At 35.1% G+C, this 20105-nt stretch overlaps 1 protein-coding gene across 1 annotated transcript in view; it reads right to left on the minus strand.

Moving 5' to 3' along the window:
* The window catches only part of CCDC172 (coiled-coil domain containing 172), a 65729-nt gene extending 50789 nt beyond the window's left edge, over window positions 1–14940 (minus strand). The window contains exons 1-3 of the mRNA XM_037743967.1: window positions 14755–14940; window positions 14281–14424; window positions 13984–14069 (exon numbers count right to left, since the gene is read on the minus strand). Coding sequence (XP_037599895.1) covers window positions 13984–14069; window positions 14281–14359 — 165 coding nt within the window. The 5' untranslated portion in view covers window positions 14360–14424; window positions 14755–14940. The remainder of the gene's footprint in view (window positions 1–13983; window positions 14070–14280; window positions 14425–14754) is intronic.
* Window positions 14941–20105: the final 5165 nt, after the last annotated feature.

Below are 20105 nucleotides of genomic sequence, written 5' to 3' on the forward strand. Positions count from 1 at the left end.
CAGTTGGGGGGAAATAGGGGAGGGAGGGTGGGGGGTGGGAGGCTGGGGAGAGATAGCAGGGGGAGAAATGCCTGATGTAGGTGATGGGGAAGAAGGCAGCAAATCACACTGCCATGTGTGTTCCTATGCAACAATTCTGCATGTTCTTCACATATACCCCAAAACCTAAAATGCAATAAAATAAATAAATGGGAAAAAAAAAAGAATAAAATAAGGTCCAGAGAAGTTAAACACCTTAACAAAGGCTATATAACTTATTAGAGGCAAATCCAGGACTAAAATCCAGGTCTTCTGCCTTTCTTTCTTCTAAATCATGATGTTAACATGGAAATGTCAGAACTATTTCAAAGTAATGAAAAGGTAGCGCTACAGATAAAAAGGGACTTCATGGTGTGATAATGAGTTGAAAATATATATATTTAAGAAACATTTAAGGAAATTACCAAATCCTAGATCCACCAGACTTACTGAGAAGGGTGTTTGCGGTACATACCTAACTCTGAGTTACTGTTGTGGACACTGCCCAGGAATGTTCACAAAAAATACTTTAAAGACAAAATAATGCACTGGATAAATGTGGGTTTAATCTACTAAAGTATTTCAAGTATTATGCCCTTCAGAAAGCAATTCATGAATTTTAAGACCATGTACATCACTAGCCTGTTGTAAAAGATCTATGTCAAACCCAAAACCCAAAAAGGAGGAAAATATTACTTATCAAACAAATTCCTAAATGAGACTTAAGCAAATTCTTCAAATTCAGAAAAGCCTTATGTTAAGCACTCAGAAATTAACGTGCTATGTTTCAGCTATCAACAACTAAGAGCTTAATTTACCACTGAGCACATGTCTTCTTTCTTAAAAAGGAGAATAACCAATATTAAGAAGAGCTATGTATGCAACATCTTGGCACTTAAACAGAATGTTTTACCATTACCTAAAAAATGAAATTGATATACCAAAAACTAAAAAGTAGACAGCTGTTCTAAAGATTTATAAAAAGGGTACATCCATAATTTTCCTCTTCCCTAAAATTCTATGTACATCATTCATTTTAAGTTATGTTTGTTTTTACTATGTTTATTTCTTCATTCTCTATCTTACCTTCTGTCTTTATCATTTATTCTATATTTGCCTCTTTTAATCCAGATCTAAAAAGTCCCAGAGAGTCAATAACAATAAAGATTATGGTACATTAATCTTCAAATTTACATAGGAGCTACGGTTAAAAAAATTTTAATACAAAAAAATTCTTGGTAAGTATGAGAAGTAGAATGATGGAGAAAGTGGCAAGAGTTTGGGAAAGTTAGTCAGGAAGGACAAGAATAGAGACCTATAATATACTGTTTTACACTGTTAAGGACATCAATAGATCAAGGTTCCAGAAGCTAGATGAGGCCTGTGTCACTAATATATCACCTTTATGTTTTACTGGAACTAAGGAAACAAAAAGTTTTGAATCTGCCCATTTCCTCTTTGTTAAGTATAAATTACTAACTCTTCAGAAATAAAATAGCTTTTCATAGTTACCTATTCATAGAATGTTTGATTGTTCTTTTTGCTCTTATTGTTGTCCCAACTGATTTATTTTTTATGTTCCTGTGTTTGAAAACCAGAACTACTGATACGTGAAATTTAAGTAAATATTCCAAATATAGTCCTAAATGTATTGATGTGATCAAAAGATGAATAAATAATCATCAGAAAAACCTCTTACGTGTTTTTTGTTACAAAGGTAAAGAGTGAGGTTCAGAGTTGGGAAGATAATACGTAAAATATTAGATTGTGACATAAAAATATTTCTAAACATAGCTCTCTGAGTCAGATTTAAATTGAGACACAATCTTATATCTATGCAGCTTGAACCATTTATTTTTATAGTAAATAAAAACTTAAAAATCCATTGCTTCTGTGTCCTAAGTTATCCACTAAGATCCCAAAAGGGTACAGACAATATGAAGAAAAGGGTAGGAAGTTCCTAATGGTAGTAATACAAATTTCTCTTTCTCATTTCTAACTGTCCTCTGACTAGAAATGAAAAAATATATTTGCATGCAGCCTTAAAGTTATAGGCCAACCACGGTGGCTCACACCTGTAATCCACCACTTTGGGAGGCCGAGAAGGGTGGATCACCTGGGCAGGAGTTCAAGACCAGCCTGGCCAACATGGTGAAACTTCCCCCTACTAAAAATACAAAAATTAGCCAGGTGTGGTGGCTTGCTCCTGTAATCCCACCTACTCAGGAGGCTGAGGCAGGAGAATCACTTGAACCCAGGAGGCTGGGGAGGCAGTGAGATAAGATCACCTCATTGTATCACTTCATTGCACTCCAGCCTGGGTGACAAGAGTGAAACTTTGTCTCAAAAAAATAAAAAATTTACATTCTAGAATCAAACAGCCAAGCTTTGTCAGAAAATATTGCTGTTTTGGAAAATTCTAATTCATAGCAGTGCCCACTCCCTGGTTAATTCTGCTTCTCTCAGCAATAAAGACTGTTTTCCTTTCCTTGTTTTATTTCTCTTGGGATATTTTATTTTTTAATGGAGCTTATAGTTTTCCCAGTGAGCTGATTTATCTGGTCAACCAGGTCAGTTTCTAGCAAAGCCATGATTTGTGACTTTTCACTACTCTTGCTGCCTGGGTGCCTCTAGGTATTTTTCTGTCAGAATAACTTAAAAATTGAAAATGACTGAGAATTTAAAATTAACGTTAGGGTGCAAGAAAGCAAAGTACATAGGTACTCTTTGTTGTGGCTGCTGTTGTTAAAAATAATCTCAGCCTTGAGGAACTGACATTTTGCTGATTAAATACTCTGCCCAATAGCATAATAGGCAATTTTACATTAAAAAAATAACAACAACAAAAAACTAAAAGTTATGTGGAAAATTTCATATTCCTAAAATCATAACAATTTGGAAAATACATCATTGTTATGACTATATGATAAAAAACATTTTGAATACTGAGGTACATTAATGGATATTGTATTGATAGAAGATATTAAGGTTTTTGTAAAAAAGATCTATCTTTATACTTTTCCAAACCACAGAGGCAAAGCTTAAGTAACTTGCTATGACACAGTAATCCCCATACAGTTAGCAAGGAAGGAAATAACCACCTGACAATGACTTATAAGGCTTTACATGATCTATACCCCCTCATTCCCTCTCCAACCATCTCTCCTGTCAGTCACCTCCTCACTTGCCCCATTCCAGCCACAATGGCCTTATTATTATTACAGATTTATAATATATAACATTTACATATAAATACGTAACACATAATATATACTACATACTATTGTATATAATACACATGTAATAATATATATTTATGCACATTAAATGTTATACATGTATAAATATATGCATTTTGAGATGGAGTCTTACTCTGTCACCCAGGCTGGAGTTCAGTGGCATGATTTTGGCTCACTGCAACCTCTGCCTCCCAGATCAAATGATTCTCCTGCCTCAGCCTTCCAAGTAGGAGGGATTACAGGGGCATGTCACCATGCCTGGCTAATTTTTGTATTTTTAGTACAGACAGGGTTTCACCATGTTGGCTAGGCTGGTCTTGAACACCTGGCCTCAGGTGACCCACCCGCCTCAGCCTCTCAAAGTGCTGAAATTACAGGTGTGAGTCACCGCTCCCAGCCCCATTATTACATATTAATCCAAGAAAATATACAGAGAAACAGTCAAGAAATAAAAAAGGGTTTAGTAAAGAAGCTAGTAACAAAATAAACACCAAAATCTATTCTAGTCACTAGCAATAAACAGATAAAAACATGGAAAGTATTCCATTCGTGACTGGAAAATATTCCATTCGTGACAGCAAAATCAAGACACACAAAATACACAATAAACTTAAGAAATATCTGCTACCTGTATGAAAAACTTCTACTGAGGAACATAAAAGAAAATCTGAATAAACAGAAAAATACGCTATATTCTTAAATATGATCCAGAGTTGTAAATGTATCAATTCTTCATAAATTACAACATGAAATCAGTGCAATCTTAATGAAAACCCCAATGATTTTGGTTTTTTTAATTTGACAAAATATTTTCAAATTTATCTAGAAATATAAACTGTGAGAAGAACCAGGAACATTTTGAAAAAGAAATTACCCTTCTAGAGTCAAATTTATTTTAAAGCTAATATATTTAAGCCAATAATATATGGGTACCAAAACAAATAGATTAATAAAATAGTATAAAATATATAAAACAATTACAAATATAGATATACATATGCACATGTATACTACTGTATCATAAAGACAGTGTTTCTGATCAATGGGAAACATGTGACATTTATTCAGGTAACAACAGTCATTTTTCTTTAAAATATTAAAGAAAAGAAAACCAGTATAAAAGTACTAGGAAAAGAAATTGTTTAAAATCTTGGAATGGGACAGGCTTTCCCAAGCCTAGAATAGATCTGGAAACCAACAAAAACATTAAAAATTCTAGCAACACAAAACTCTAAACTTTTACTAGAAAATCATGTCATAAAAAGCCAAGATACAAACAATAAAGTTTGAAATAAATTATAAAGAAAGAATATCTGCAATAAAAAGCTAGATGCCAACTATAAAAGACAAGGACAGGCTAGAAATAGGTAAATATATGCATAAATTAAAATACTAGGTTAAAAATTTCAAATTAAAACTATAAAAAGATGCCATTTTTATATTTGTAAAACATTGATTTCTAGTGTATGAGTAGTAAAACTGTTAGAATAAAACTGAAACAACTTTTCTAGAGGACAATTTAAATATAATCAAAGCCTTAAAAATTATAGACCCATTGACATAGCAATTTGATTTTTAAGACATTACACTAAAAAGCTAGGATAAATGCACAAAGATGTATACATAAGATAATCCTTGCAATGACAGTAAAAATAGTAATTTATTAATACAACAGTAAATACTTATCAATAGGAAATGAGTTAAATAAAATATAGTATAACGTTTAATGAAATACTATGTCACCATTAAAATTGCTTTCATATATATATTTACTCAGATGTCTAGGTTACAGTAAATAGAAAAAAGGAAATTATTTAAGAAAAATATAAGTGCATTTAAACAATTTTGAAAGAAAACCTATGAAAATGTTAACTGTGTGGTGGAATTACAAGTAATTTTTCACTCTACTTTTTGCCAATTTCTATTTTTTGAATAATTTGCAATAAACAAACACTACTTTTATACAGAGTTAAAACAATAAAACTATTTTAATTTTGAAAAGTAATCTACATGTTCACCAAATATAATGGTAGAAGGCCTCAGAATTTCCCAGGAATAAAACTCACTCTTCCAGTAAGAACATAATCAAGAGATCTTAGCAAAATGGGGAGGAGCAGGAGCTTAGAATGAAAAGAACATTTTAGAGTAACAATCTGATCCATTTGCTCACTGTGGTGGTCACATCTCTTCCTTTCCTTCCTGTATCTCTTGGGAGGAACATTTTTTTTTGCCTTGGCTAGAGTGCAATGGCGTGATCTCGGCTCACGGCAACCTCCGCTACCCGGGTTCACGTGATTCCCCTGCCTCAGCCTCCCAAGAAGCATAACATCACCACACCCAGCTATTTTTTTTGTATTTTTAGTAGAGACAGGGTTTCACTATGTTGGCCAGACTGGTCTCAAACTCCTGACCTTGTGATTGGCCTGCCTCGGCCTCCCAAAGAGCTGGGATTACAGGCATGAGCCACAGCACCCAGCCAGAGGAGCTTTTAACCAGAAGAAATTAGACTATATTTGAAACCATGGAACTCATCTGAATAAAGAACACTGAGATATCAACTTATCTTGAAATATTAATTCAGGCAATAACAATCTATGAGACCATATATGCAGCAAAGCCTACAAGTGAAATTCTTCCTATCAGCATCAGATCACAGGTACAGCCTTTGATCCTTTCAACTCACCTTTTCAGAACTCACCTGTTCCAAAGTCCACAGCAACCTAAATCTACTCTTCTCAAAATAACCCCTAAACTGCAAAATTATTCTTCCTCTTTTTCTCAAATAAAATTCTTATTCCTCCAAAGCTGCTCATCTCAGCGAGATAGTAATCTGATTAGGGAAAGACCAGCAAAGCACGAACACTGATTAGTCAAGAACATTATGTAATGATACTTCTTAATCTGAAAGACTCTTCCTGGGGAGCTACTTTAAAGTAAGACAATTTCTGTGTTATTTGACAACTCAGGTGGCAGTACCTTACCTTATCTAACACCACACACCTTAGTCAGGATATGAAACAAAGGGATGCTGAGGTAGTGTTTATTCATGCGCTGCTTTTAATGGAGGAACTACAAAATGTCCCACATTCTTTAAAACATATATCTTCCCTATCAATAAGAAAACTTGGCACACGTGCAAGAAATAATCATATCTCAGTCAAGTAAAGCTATACTATAAGAACACTATAAATTGGGCTGGGGATACTCGCATCAGCTTGTCAACCAGCTTTAGCTCTAAGAATTCTTCCAGTATTCAAGAAAATGAGAACAGGACAAAAACAATTTATACGTTGTATTTAGAGGCAAATTGCAGGTCTGAACAAACCTCACAGAATAACAACATAAACCCTATGGAAAATACTGTTAACAGAAGAGAAAAAGAGAATCAAAAGATTACAGTGAAGAGCACAGGATGAAAAAAATTGTAATCAATTACTTAATCTTCTTAAAAGGATGCAAACAAAGACATATCCACTATAAAATAAGAGCAAGGAAGGACATAGGAGAAAAAGATAAAAACAAAACAGGCCAGGCACTGTGGCTCATGCCTGTAATCCCCACACTTTAGGAGACCAAGGCTGGCCAATCGTGAGGTCAGGAGTTTGAGACCAGCCTGACCAACATGGTGAAACTCCATATCTACTAAAAATATAAAAAGTAGTAGGGCGTGGTGGCACACACAGGAGGCTGAGGTGGGAGAATCACTTGAACCTGGGAGGCAGAGGATGCAGTGAGGAGAGATTGTGCCACTGCACTCTAGCCTGGGTGACACAGCGAGACTCTGTCTCAAAAAAAAAATAGAACAAGCTGAGATTTTTAAAAAGGCAGAAAATTAAAGTGTTAAAAAAAGAGAAGATGACACATAATCTAAATTTGCAGAGAGAATTAAACAACTAAACTAACGCTAGAAAAGATATAATTAGGGATATAAAGTATACAAAGTTTTCCCAGACTTCTGAGGATTTGATTCAGAGAACAGAGAATAAAGGTCTTCTAAATTATAAGAAGTGGGTGTATTGAAAACAAACTCTATAAAATAATAGCTGAGGTTAAAATGGAAGGCTCACCCTTGTTCCAGAAAAAAATTAATAGATATATCTGTGCCAAATCTGGAATTACAAATTTTAAAATAATAAAAGCAACCAGGGACAAAAAATGAAACCTAACAGGTTACCTTAAAAAGAATTTTTTCAAACCAGGTTGACTTCAATACTTCTCTTCTGCAGTAATAAATTTCAGAAGATGATAGTGCTAGACCCACAAAATTGTCTTAAAAATAGGTTTGACTCAATAATTCTGTACAGACAAGTTTCCATGCAAGTGTGACGATAACAGAAATTTCAGATATTAATAGCTTAGAAGACCTATCATTCACAAATTCCTCCTACAAAATTACTTAAACAATTACACAGACTCATCAAAAAACAAATAAAAAAATAAATACAAATAAAAACAAATAAACAAGAATGACAATTTGAAGCAATGAAGGAGTTTATAGTGCAGAATTATGGTTAATATGGCAGTAAAAGCCAAAGTGGAGAGGACTTACTTTCTACTCCAAACACAGATAAATGCCAGACAAAATCTATCTATGTTTACAATATTTCATTTACATACCTAAGCAAAAAGGAAGAAAGGGAAATCTTTATGCAAGAAACAAAGAGACAGCTCAGGGTAAGGATGGTGTGCTAAAATTTGAACCCATAAGAGGATCTTACATAAAGGATACAGGAATGAGGGATTAGGCTTTAAGTGCCCACATAAGGACAAAAATCACAGGCAAAGAGAGCCAGGGTTGGACTCATTACATTGTCAGGAATTGAGAAATATCTATGCCAGTTTTGAAAGATGGGTAAGAAAGCTCTACCTGTTGCCCTGAGATGCAGGGTATAAGTGAGCTATAGCCCATTGAGCCGTGAGTGGAAAAGGAGTCATGTCCTGTGAATTTGAACTCTGAACCTAATCTGTGGATGGGTGTGAGATTCAAAGTCTCTTATCCATACAGTGCAGAAATCACGAGCTCAGAATTTAACATAAAAACTGGTCCGGAACAGGGAAATTCTGTGAGGCTCTGGCAGCAGGGGTGAAACTGCTTCTTAGGGACATCTTTTCTATCAAATGAATGTGTTGAATTGCCAGGAAAGATAAGGTCTGCTAAAGATAAGTTCAGTAAAATAAAATCAATAAAAAATCTTAAAAGTTCATAAGAAAATCTACCACCATGTAAGAAAGGTGTCAAATCAAACAAGTAGAATTCAAAGCAGAGGAAACAGAAAATGGATAATTCTATGAGAAAAAGTGTAAATTAATTTATTTATTCACCAATAGCTACTATTATTCAGGTACTGTTCTAGATGCTGGGAATAACAGCAGTGAACAAAATAGATTAATTTCTATCCCTTGTGGAGTTTACATTCCACTGGAGGAAGACAAATAATAAACAGGTCAATATGAAATGTGCCAAGAGGTAGTATCACACAGCATGGAGACAGAGAGAGATAGTAATGCTATTTTACATAGGGAGATCAGGAAGGGGCCTCTACATAAATGGCGGTCTCAAATGTTTGGGTCTTTTCACCTCTTCATTGTCTAAAAAATTATTAAGAATTTCTTTTTGTTTGATTGTTTTTATGAGTTATATCTAGTAATATTTTCCATATCAAAATTAAAACAAAAAATTTCCAACACTAATTTATGAATAATAACAATAATCCTATTGCATTTTAAAGATCTCATTTGTATTTTAAAATGACTTTCCAAAACAAAAATAAATTTTAAAAAGGAGTTGCATACAGATTTTTTTACAAATCTCATTAACACCTGGCTTAATAAAAAACAGCTGGAACCAGATGTGGCGTTTCATGCCTGTAATTTCTGAACTTTGAGAGACTGAAGTGGGAGGCTCACTTGAGGCCAAAAGTTTAAGACCAGTCTAGATAACACAGTAAGATCCTGTCTCTACAAAATAATTTCTTTTTCAATTAGCCAGGCAAGGTGGCACAGGCCTGTAGTCCCAGCTACTCAGAAGGCTGAAGCAGAAGGATCATTTGAGGCCAGGAGTTACCTGTTATTGTGCCACTGAGCTCCAACCTGGGTGACAGAGTGAGATCCTATCTTGTAAAAATAAATAAATAGATAAAAGCAAATTAAAAATGATAAAGAATAAAGCTGGACTCTCATTTCTGCTTCTACTCAATCTTTTGTATTGTTTTTCAGTTGGAGAATATGGAGTGCACGGGTATGTAGTTGGAAATGATTGTGCATATTCTTCTTTGATACTACATCAAAATTCACCATGTGGTAATTCCTTAAAGATTAGTTGCAATGTGGAACCTGAAACCATTTCAATGAACTTTTCATTCTGTGTTAAAATAAAATCCTTTGGTCTATCTTGCATTTTAAGTCTCTCTGTCATCCACGCACAGTTTTGTAACTTTATGCATTACTTACTGCTTCCCTGAGTTATGTAGATCCTCCAAATGTTGATATATTTCATAATATGCTTTCAAAAGTAACACTCTGAAACACTTTGAAACATAATGTTTCAAAAGAATTCATATTCATTAATATCACTATCGAACTCACCAGAAAAATATTTTAAGTACCAGGATGCTGCCAAGCTTATGGTAACAGATAGATAGTAATCTTCCAAAACTCTAATTTTTGTTTGAAAGCTTGTATATTATCACTGGCAAAAGAAGAAGAATGTCAGATGTTTGCCTTGACATTTTAGGCTTACTTCATTTATTTTTGAGAGAATTTTGCCAAACACCCAAATCTAAATAACTACAATTCGACTGTCAATTATCTAAGTAAAAATGGTGTTTCAGAAAAAGAATAGCTAGCTCATACTGCATCTCAAACAACTGCACACATGCTCTCACTTGAGACAATCATTGTACTTCAGAATATAAAAGTACTTTAGGTGTACTTCCCATGTAATCGTACACAATGTTGAAAACACATATACTCAATGATCAGTTTCAATAATATTAACATTTTTCACACTACAATCAAAGCCTTAAGTAAAACTAGAAGTTTTTGTTTTCTTACTGAGAATGCATGGCAGTGTATAATACAATGACTACTAGTACAGTCTGGTACCAGTGCCTCGATTTGTGTTAAGGTGCTAACAGTGTTACTCACCACTGCTTTTGCACTGTCAATGTGTGCATTAGCACAGTGAAAATGACACATGGTGCCTTTGTATAATACTATCATGAAAATAGCTTGACCTTACAAACTCCCTAGAAGTGTCCTGGGGACTCCTTTGAATTCAGAGATCACACTTTAAGAATAATGCTCTAGGGTGACAACTGAGACCTAGGCTAACAACCATCAAGATTTGCATGGGACTATCCTAGTGTTAGCACTAAAAATCTCACATGATTCTACTGTGAGAGCTCTAAATGAAGTGAGTGTGCATGACAGAATAACAGCTATGGGAATCAGCATTTCAATTAGAGGAAACAGCAAGTGCAAAGGTCCTGGGGTCAAAGAATGATTGGCATAAACCTATATAAAAAAAAGCCCAGTACAAAGGTTCACACCCCTAAAACCCTGACTGTCCTCAAGAAGGTGAGCTACTAGACAATGTCTAATAAAATACTCAAAGGACACTCAGTGACCTCTTTTGCCTATTTCCAAGTTTTGGATAATTATTCATGACAAATGTGATAGGCTTTCCTTATAGAATTTCATAGAAAAAAATGGAAGCAAGCTTTTTTCTTTAAATGAGAGCATCAAAAATTTTGAGTTTACAGATAGGTTTATACAGTTGAAGTTGCTTGATGTCAATCCTGTAATTCAGGAAGGAAGATGTCATATAATTTATTTGCCAAGTATTCATAGTGTGATTTAGCAGTTGCTCAATGCATGTTTGTTGAATGAATAATTGTCAACAATAAAATTAAATTTAGGTAGGGTCTAAATTTTTCGATTAAGTGTAAAGAAAGAAAAAAGCACTCCAATTACAAAACTCCATTTCGATGTTATAAATGATAGTAATTTGTGATTTTGTTCTTTCTCTAATTAGGTAACACAGTACCAAGGATATGGCTTTGCCTGCTGTTCTGGGAGGTTTCCTAACTTTTACCAATTAAAAAAAAAGAACACATACATATTGAGGTAAAAAAGTAAATGGAGCCACCTTAAGTTACTTTTTTATTTCAATATAATTTTCTGTTACAAATTCATGAAATATTATTTTATTATTGTTATGGTGTTTATACAAGTTAAAATTGGAAACAGAAAAAAATAAAATATTCACAAAATAGCCTCAGATTGTCCTCCATTTACTCCCTCTTAGGGAATATGGCATTATATTGGGTTTAATGTAAAATGTTTATAAAAATTAAATATCAAAATTATAACTATATGCCATTTTTTAAAAATAGAAGAACCTCTTGTAGATGTTTNAAACTAGCAATGTTCTTTGAGTCCTTAATTTTGGTTTGCCTGTCATCAATACTACACAATCTTTCCTTGACTATCAGAAGTTTTAGGTATATTGGTAAGCATGAATGCAAATCCAGGGCATGTTCTCATTTTTCTGTTTTCATATTACCAAATCTAACCAGGCATAGTGTAGCTGTGCAGTTCATAAAGTACTTATACTATATAACTTGAGACTTTTGCAATCATATATTTTAAAAGACTCATTGAGCCCTGCAAGGCAAATGCTATCATTCAAGTTCTAATTACATGCTATCCGGGTTTTACAGAAAAGAAAAAAATGAATACTGTACTTCCCAAATACATTTATTGACCAGAAGCAACATCCAAAATAAATGCCCCCAAAATTTTCTGAATGTATCACTGTACCGTAGCTCAAGTACTGCTGTATTCAAATTAAGTTCTACTAATAATTTCTCCTTGTGCTGCTGCCATTTGATAAATGGGTCAATAAATGCCAAGTCAAATATTCAAGTAAATATATTTTCATTGTTATTGGCAGACATATAATTAACTCAGAATAAAAGAAACAAGAAATCAATTTAGGATTACATCTTCAGTTCTTCCCATTAGTCATTTGCATTATAATTGTGGTTCCACTTTTAAAATCTTTATGCACATATATATATACCATCTTGACTATAATTATAAATCAAACTATTCAATTATAAATTAGTATTGTATGAACTGTGAGCCTCATATGTTAATTTTGTTAGATACAAATGTATTATTACCCACATATATGAGCTGTTTAAAAAGCAATGCATGCTTATGAACCTACATTAATTAGAAATGTCAATAAATGTTTCTAAACAATGGTAGGCATTTTCTCTGAATGATAGCTACAAATTATGTTTTAAAAGACTCTCCCTATTATCTATCAAACTATTAGTACTAATTAATTCTTTCAACACACTACTGTATATGATATACAAAGTGTTAGATAACAAGCAGTGGGAATAAAAGATGGATAAGAAAAAAATTCCAGATATGTCACTCACAAAATAGTGGGGGATGCAAACACAAATATAAATATGTATCATTTTACCAATATGTCTACTGGAAGGCTTTATCAGTGATGTTTGAGCAACACCTGGAAAGAAGAGCTGATGTTTGCCAGATGGAGAAATGTTCTGATTATTTCATTCTCAAAGAAATCTGAAAATTCCCCACAGTGATAAGTTAAAATAGATATATTTGAAGCAAACAGACTTCCTCAAACAGACTTCACATTACACATTGCTTGTTTAGTTCATCATTGGTTATTTAATAAATAATTTTGAATAACTCTGTCCCCACCCATAGCAAGGTCTTCATTGTGGCACACTTAAATAATGTTCTTTGCTTCCTAATTATTTATTCCCATCTTGCCAATCAGAGGTCAGAAAGATATTCCTAGAGCTACCTTTTTTTTTTTTTAAGACGAGGTCGCGCTATGCTGCCCAGGATGGCCTTAAACTCCTGGGTTCAAACTGTCTTCTCACTTTAGCCTCCTGAGTAACTGGAACTAAAAGCATGTGCCACCATACTGGGCTACCTAAAAACACTTTTACTGTTCCCTGATCAGAAATTTGCAACGGTTTTCTGCTATTCCCAGATATCAGCCCTCTGGTTTGACTAGATTCCTTTAACAATACGCGCTCGACAGTATTTGCCTCCTTTCTCTGAAATGCTTTTCTCCTGCTACTTCTGTTTGCCTCTTAAAAAATTCTACCCACCCTTCAAAATCCTCCTTCAAGAAGCCATCAAACTCTCTTGCTTCTATTTATAATAACAGAACTTTACAAACGCTGCAGCAAAAAGAGAAATGCTAGTGGAAAACGTATACTTTGGATGCAAGGCATGTCTAAAATGTGGCAGAGAATTTTAAAACAAAAGGCAGGGGCTTGTTTTGAGAGATACATACAATTGTTATATCAACGTAGCACACAAATTATCATTCAAAATGTATATACTGCACCAACTACTTTTTAAGTAGCATAATGATTCTTCTAATGACATTGTGCTCTTTTAAAACCTTAACTATACCACAAAATAAACAACGAATTCTTCATTACCTTAGATTCTTTAGAGCAAATTCATATTGGAACTGAAGGTGTCACTGGATTCAGAACTTTAAACATCACCAGGCAACATGGAACTAAAACAGCCAGCACAAAAGTAGTGTGCTTCCTACTTGAAGGACAACTGGTTAAACAGTGAAATATCCCCCAAAAGTCAAGTGAAGGCAGGCTTTTTCAAGTAATAATTAGTATGCTCTACGTTTCAATACCTTAGATTCCAGCTTGATTTTCTCTTCATTCAGCTCCTCCGTTGCTTTCTCAATTTTTTCACGACATCTGGTTATTTCCGACCTCACTGTAACAAAAAGTAAATTTTTAAACACATAGATCTTTCTAAAGTCCCATGTTGGCGGCGTTTGAGAAGCCACCTTTCAGCTGTCTTTCCCTCAGCATGGCAAGCAAGCTCCCCTGAGGGCTCTGACCACTGCCTTCGGGATTTCCTCCTCCTCCAAGCACCCAGCACGAGAAGACAAACGTCCCCATGCAAAGGACAGAAATCCCCCGACCTTCTCGCATCAAACGGCGACTCTCCTCCGCTTGATGCTCGGTGAAGATGATGTGCTGAAACAGGGACTCCAAGCTCATCTCAGGGCCTGGCTCCTGCGATCCTTTTCTCGCCGTTAAATATTTTATGACCAACCCTGAGGATCCTGGAAAGCACAACAAAGAAGATGGAGTCTTGTAGAACTATTCCCAGATAGACCCGTCTCCAACATTCAGTCGCCGGCCCAGCAACAAGATGGAGCCGACGCGGGACGGAGTCTGCGGGGTCTGAGGGTCCAGGGACGCCGGCCGCTGCCGCCCCTTCCTGCCCTCAGCCTTGGTTTCCCGTTACAGTTTACAAACCGGCGTTTTCTCCCGCACGCCCTAGGGCGGAGGGCAGTTTCACGGTCTGCCTTTTTCCCTGGTGGAACCCCTGACGCAGGCCCCCGTCCCCCTACGGGCTTGTCTTCGCTTTGGTGGCAATGAAAATAGCAGACCTTGGCTTTTGAGGGCGCGTGGGCAGCAGCCCTTTCTGTAGTCTGCCTTTTAATCCCAGTCCTCTCTCATTTTAGGGATAATGTCCTCAAAGTGCTCTGTCTTTCAGCAAAATGATACTCGCCAACAAAACCCGGGGCCAAAACCTTGCCTAGGCCGAGGGCCAGCGCTTCAGGTCCGGCTTTGCCGGTGAGAACTAAACTACGGCGGCTCGTTTGGCCCAGCCTGCGGTCAGCGGGTTGGCCCTGGGCATGGGAACCCGAAGGTCTTAGGCCCAGTTGGAGTTGAGACGCTCGGTATCCAAGGCACAAATACCCAGTATTATAAAGCACAAAGTAACTATGATTCTAAATATAAACTTTCACAAAGTCTTTTCCTTTGACGATGGCAAAGACTGCTATAAATGTGCAATGTCTGACATTCCGCCTTAATCATTCCTTTGTAATCAGGGCATATCTTTTTTGTCTGCTTTAAAATTAATCATCGCCTTTTGTAATCAAGCTGCAGTAATATTAACACTTCAATATCTGCGCAATATGTGTCAGAGACCAAAGTGGTTGCTAATTAAAGCTTAAACATGAAAGGCACCTTTGGGACTTTTGTGTGGGATTTTTTTAATCAAAAATTAAAATATTTTTAGTTTTAGTAGGTTGAAATACTGACATTATAATAAACATTTGACTTTATTTTTGAATGTAAAATTGACATTGGTTGAACTTTAAAAAGTAATTTGTTATTAGAATTTATTTAAAATTAAGTAAAATAAACGTTTGACTTTATTTCTGAATGTAAAATTGACATTGCTTGCACTTTAAAAAGTAATTTGCTAGAATGTATTTAAAATTAAGTAAAATAAGGTAAATGTTAACTCTGCCACCTCACAATAGGCTTAATTAATGTTTCATTAATGATGTAGTCTAATCAGTTATACATTTTAACTTATTCCAAATTTCCACCTTAATTTCCATCAAGCCACATATGCATAAAACTTAATTCTTTGGCTTTATTTTAAAAGAATAAATACTGAAAGGTATACATAGCAGAAAAGAACTGCCCATAAGGCTATTATTTAGAAGTACATATTAACAGTTTACCAATTCTCTTCCAGGTAGCCCTCCTCACTCTTCATTTTTCCTTTATAAACTTGAAATCATTGTGGATCAGTAATAATAATAATTTGTTATTGATTACTTGCCAAGCACTATTTTGAACTGTCTATATCCTTTTGAGATGATTTTTGCTATCATCTTCATAGTGTAGTTGAGGAAACTGAGGCACAGAACAATTAAGTATCTTGCCATAGTTGCATACATGGTATGTGGCAGTGAGAACTGAAACCAAGAAATCTGGAATCAGAAGTCATTAATTTAATTTTGGATTCTGTCTTTTTCCCTCTTATTACATTTCAGGCATTTTACCATTTCATTCAAAACTCTTCATAAATGTATTTTTATAACTTCACAATCCTCCACCATAGAGAGGCATGTGTAATATTTAGATATACCAAAATAAATTTGACTCTTATCTGTTCAAGGGTGGAAAACAAAGCTGAAATTGTGGTTTGAACCATTTCCTTTGAGCACTTGTTTGGAGGTTTATGAACTGTACCACAGCGGACATCAAAGGAAAGGGCTTCCAGAAGATAAATTATATTACTAATTAATATCACTCCCTTCAGAATTATTTCCCATGGACTTGCACAAGGAACATCCTCACAAGGAGGCTGGTTTTCAAAAGCATGCTGCTATTTAACATTCCAATTTTATTAGTTACAGTCAAATTCACATTTATTATTTAACATGCTCTTTCCTTGCTGAAACTTGGCAAAGTAAAGTTTGGGCAGCCTTTGGGGAGCACAATTGCCTCACTTACATAGAAGTATGGAAGAGAGAGCTGATGGAAATTCAAGAAAGTGGGTATGGGGAGAAATGGCTCATTCATCTTCTATAGTCATCTTCTTCACGTAACAGAATATTTTGGTGCTTTTAAATCCAAAGTCACAATCTTCTTAGAGGTATCAAACTATACACGTTAGCAGTTTTAAATTTTATTTTGTTTGTTGAAGCAAATATGATTTATGTGAGCTCGCAACTCAAAGTTTAAGTGTTCCATAATAATTAAAAAAGATATTAAGAAAATTAAAAATATTTCTATTGTTTATCTAGGTTTATTTATACATTTTCTGTAGTGTTAAGATAGTTTTTCTTATAGATATCCATGCTCATTACATCTTATAATGTTCAGAGCAAGAGTGGCATTACTTAAATTTATGCCAGATAAAAATGGTATACAATGTGGTAAAACTGGGGCATACAGTTTTCTGAAAATGTACCTTATAAGTCTACAAAAAGAAAAAAAAATGATTCATTCAACAACTGTTTAATGAGTTTCTTCTATTCATTCAACAGATATTATTGAGCATCTCCTATGTGCTGTATTAGAGAAATAACAACAAGATTTAATAAAACAGAGCTACATAAAAAAGTATTTTTCTTCCCCCAGATATTTCTAACCTCACTGGAGAATTATTATATTTTTTAGCATTTTGGCAGCCGTATAAACAACTGCTTTCAGATGTTTCAACAGATGTTCTTTAGAAGGAAAGCCAATTATTTGCATTATGATACACATTAGATATGATTCTCAGATCTAAACTTTCCATCTGTACCAGTTTCATTGAATTGCATACCTATGAATATAAAAGTTAAGATCACTCATTGTCTCTCACCCTCAGACTTTTGTTCGTAATAACAGTAGCACCTGGGTTATTGAGCCATTGATAATCACTTCGCTAGAAGGCCTTATATAAGGCTATATTGCTCTTGTGATTTAAAATGCATTTCCTCTCCTTTCCTAGATTGATGACTTCCCTAAGTTCTAAACCAGGCTTGCAAATACCCACTAGCCCAGGGCATATATATTGCAATGGAGAGAAGAAAAGTAATTCATTTATTTTATGTTTTGTCTTAGGGCATCTGCCACAAAGAAAAAAATTATGTGGGTTCAACCAAGTTTAACAACCATTTATTGAGGATCTACTAAGTGTAAAATTCTCTGCTGGATACTATGGGGGATACAAAGTTGAAAAGATACAGACCCTACCCTCCTGGAGGTGATAGTCTATCAAATGGGACATAGCATGCACAAATAACTCCAAGGCATGCTGTGTTTAAGAGCTTCACCCTTGTGCTCTGGGAACACAGGGGAGGGAGGGAGAATTCTGATGTAGGTGATCTAGGAAGACTATCAGTAGGATATAAAATATGAGCTGAGTTTTAAAGGAGGGTGGTTCTTCAACAAATACAAAGTAATGGAGAAAAGAAGCAGAATGTTGGCTGGGGTCAACATTTTGATGGTGTTTAACATATTTACATATGTGTTGGAGGACTACAAAATGTTTGTGATCAGGTAAGTGCTGTGTCAAGACTTGTTTTATGCAGTCTAGTCACTGTCAAAGTCCAAGAGTGCTGTAACAAACAAAATGCCATAAACTAGATAGCTTAAAAACAATGGAAATGTATTACTCACAGTTCTGGGAGCTATGAAGTCCAAGATCAAGGTGCCAGTGAATTCGGTAGCTGGGGAGGGCCCATTTCCTTGTCCATAGAAAGGGTCTTACTGTGTCTTCACATGGTGGGAGGAGCTAACTAGCATTCTGCTGTCTCTTTTATAAGGACACCAATCCTAATCATGAGGTCCTTCCAAAAGCCTCACCCCTAAATACTATCACCTTAAGAGTTGGGATTTCAGTGTATGAATTTGGTGTGGGGTAACACAAACATTCAGGCCATAGCACTTGCTATGAGACAATAACCATATGAGACTTTGACATGTATTAATTCTTTTAATTGACCCAATAACCATAAGACATTGATGCTTTTATTATTTTGGAGACTGAGGAGACATAGCCAAGTAACTTGTCCAAGGTCACATACTGTAGCTAGGAAGTAGTGGAATCAGAACTTGAATCCTGATAGTCTCTTAAGGCAAAGGCCTTAACCACTTCGCTTTACCCACTCTAAAAGCTAGAGGCAGGAGAAAATAAGACTATTTAAGTAGCTGTGTTTTGTTTCAAGGTAGATACATTTTCCAAAAAAGTGCTTATTACTAACAAATTAATATTTTTTAAAGAAATTTCAGACTTCTAGAATTTGGATTAATAATGCAGTGCATTTGTAATGAATTAAAATAATATGTGATTTAAGGAAAAATAATTGAGACTGGGTTATGCCTTGTTATAAATGCTTATTCCACCAACCATATGTCTAATACATAAAGCTAAAAATGCAACTCATATGCAAAATATATTTGTTTTCTAATATTTATATTTGTTTCCTGGGGCTGCTATAACAAAGTACCACAACTGAGTGTTTTAGAACAGAAATTCATTCTCTCACAGCTCTGGAGACTGAAAGTCTAAAATCAAGGTGTCAGCTCTGTTCATTCCCTGTGGGCTCTTTTAAGGAGAATCTATTCTTTGCCTCTTCCCATCTTCCAGTGCTTACTGGTCAACCCCAGCATTTTTTGGCTTATAGATACGTCACTCCAATCTCAGCCTCTGTTGTCATTTGGAATACTCCCTGTGTGTTTCTGTCTCTTTCTCATTTCTCCTCTTTTTGTAGGGACACCAGTCATATTGAAAAAGGGCCTAAACTACTCCAGCATGACCTCATGATAATTAATTATATCTGCAAATGACCCTATTTCCAAATACAGCCATGTTTGGATGTACTGGGACTGTTGAAGTTAAGACTTCAACATTTCTTTTGGGGAGACATAAGTCAATTCATAACCGACCTTAAAAGATAAGTTGCAGGAAATAGTTAACGATTTTTTTAAAAAAATTTAAACAAGACTGATTTATTTCTGTTACAGTCAAAGCATTTTTAGTGATTTATGGGACTTTAGAAAAAATCTTGCACCATCCTTTTCTTTTATAGGTGTTAACATAAGACCAGGGAGGTTGATAAATTTCCCTAGTGTTGTACATGCCACTAATATCAGAGCTAGGTCTAGAACCCCCACGTGTATTTTTTCTGTTCCAGTGACAGATCTTTTTTGTTCACCAGTGGCTTTGAATGACTTCAATTAAAGTAACTCCTCTTTAATCTGTTTTCTATAGTGAGCTTTCTTATAAGAGTTTGAAGTAACAGTATGACAACCATGGTAAAGGGTCAGCCTGGAGCAATTCACCCTCTGTAGGGACCCTTCCCCATTAAGGGGATTAGAGAGATGATACTACTACTAGACAGACAGATAGAGATATTGAGAAACACACATGTATGCATACATATATACATACAATCATGTATGATAAAATACTATGTATAAATATAAATGCTTAAAAGCATCC

This window comes from Cebus imitator, unplaced genomic scaffold (genome assembly GCF_001604975.1).
Source record: "Cebus imitator isolate Cc_AM_T3 unplaced genomic scaffold, Cebus_imitator-1.0 Scaffold161, whole genome shotgun sequence".
In the NCBI taxonomy this organism is placed as follows: domain Eukaryota; kingdom Metazoa; phylum Chordata; class Mammalia; order Primates; family Cebidae; genus Cebus; species Cebus imitator.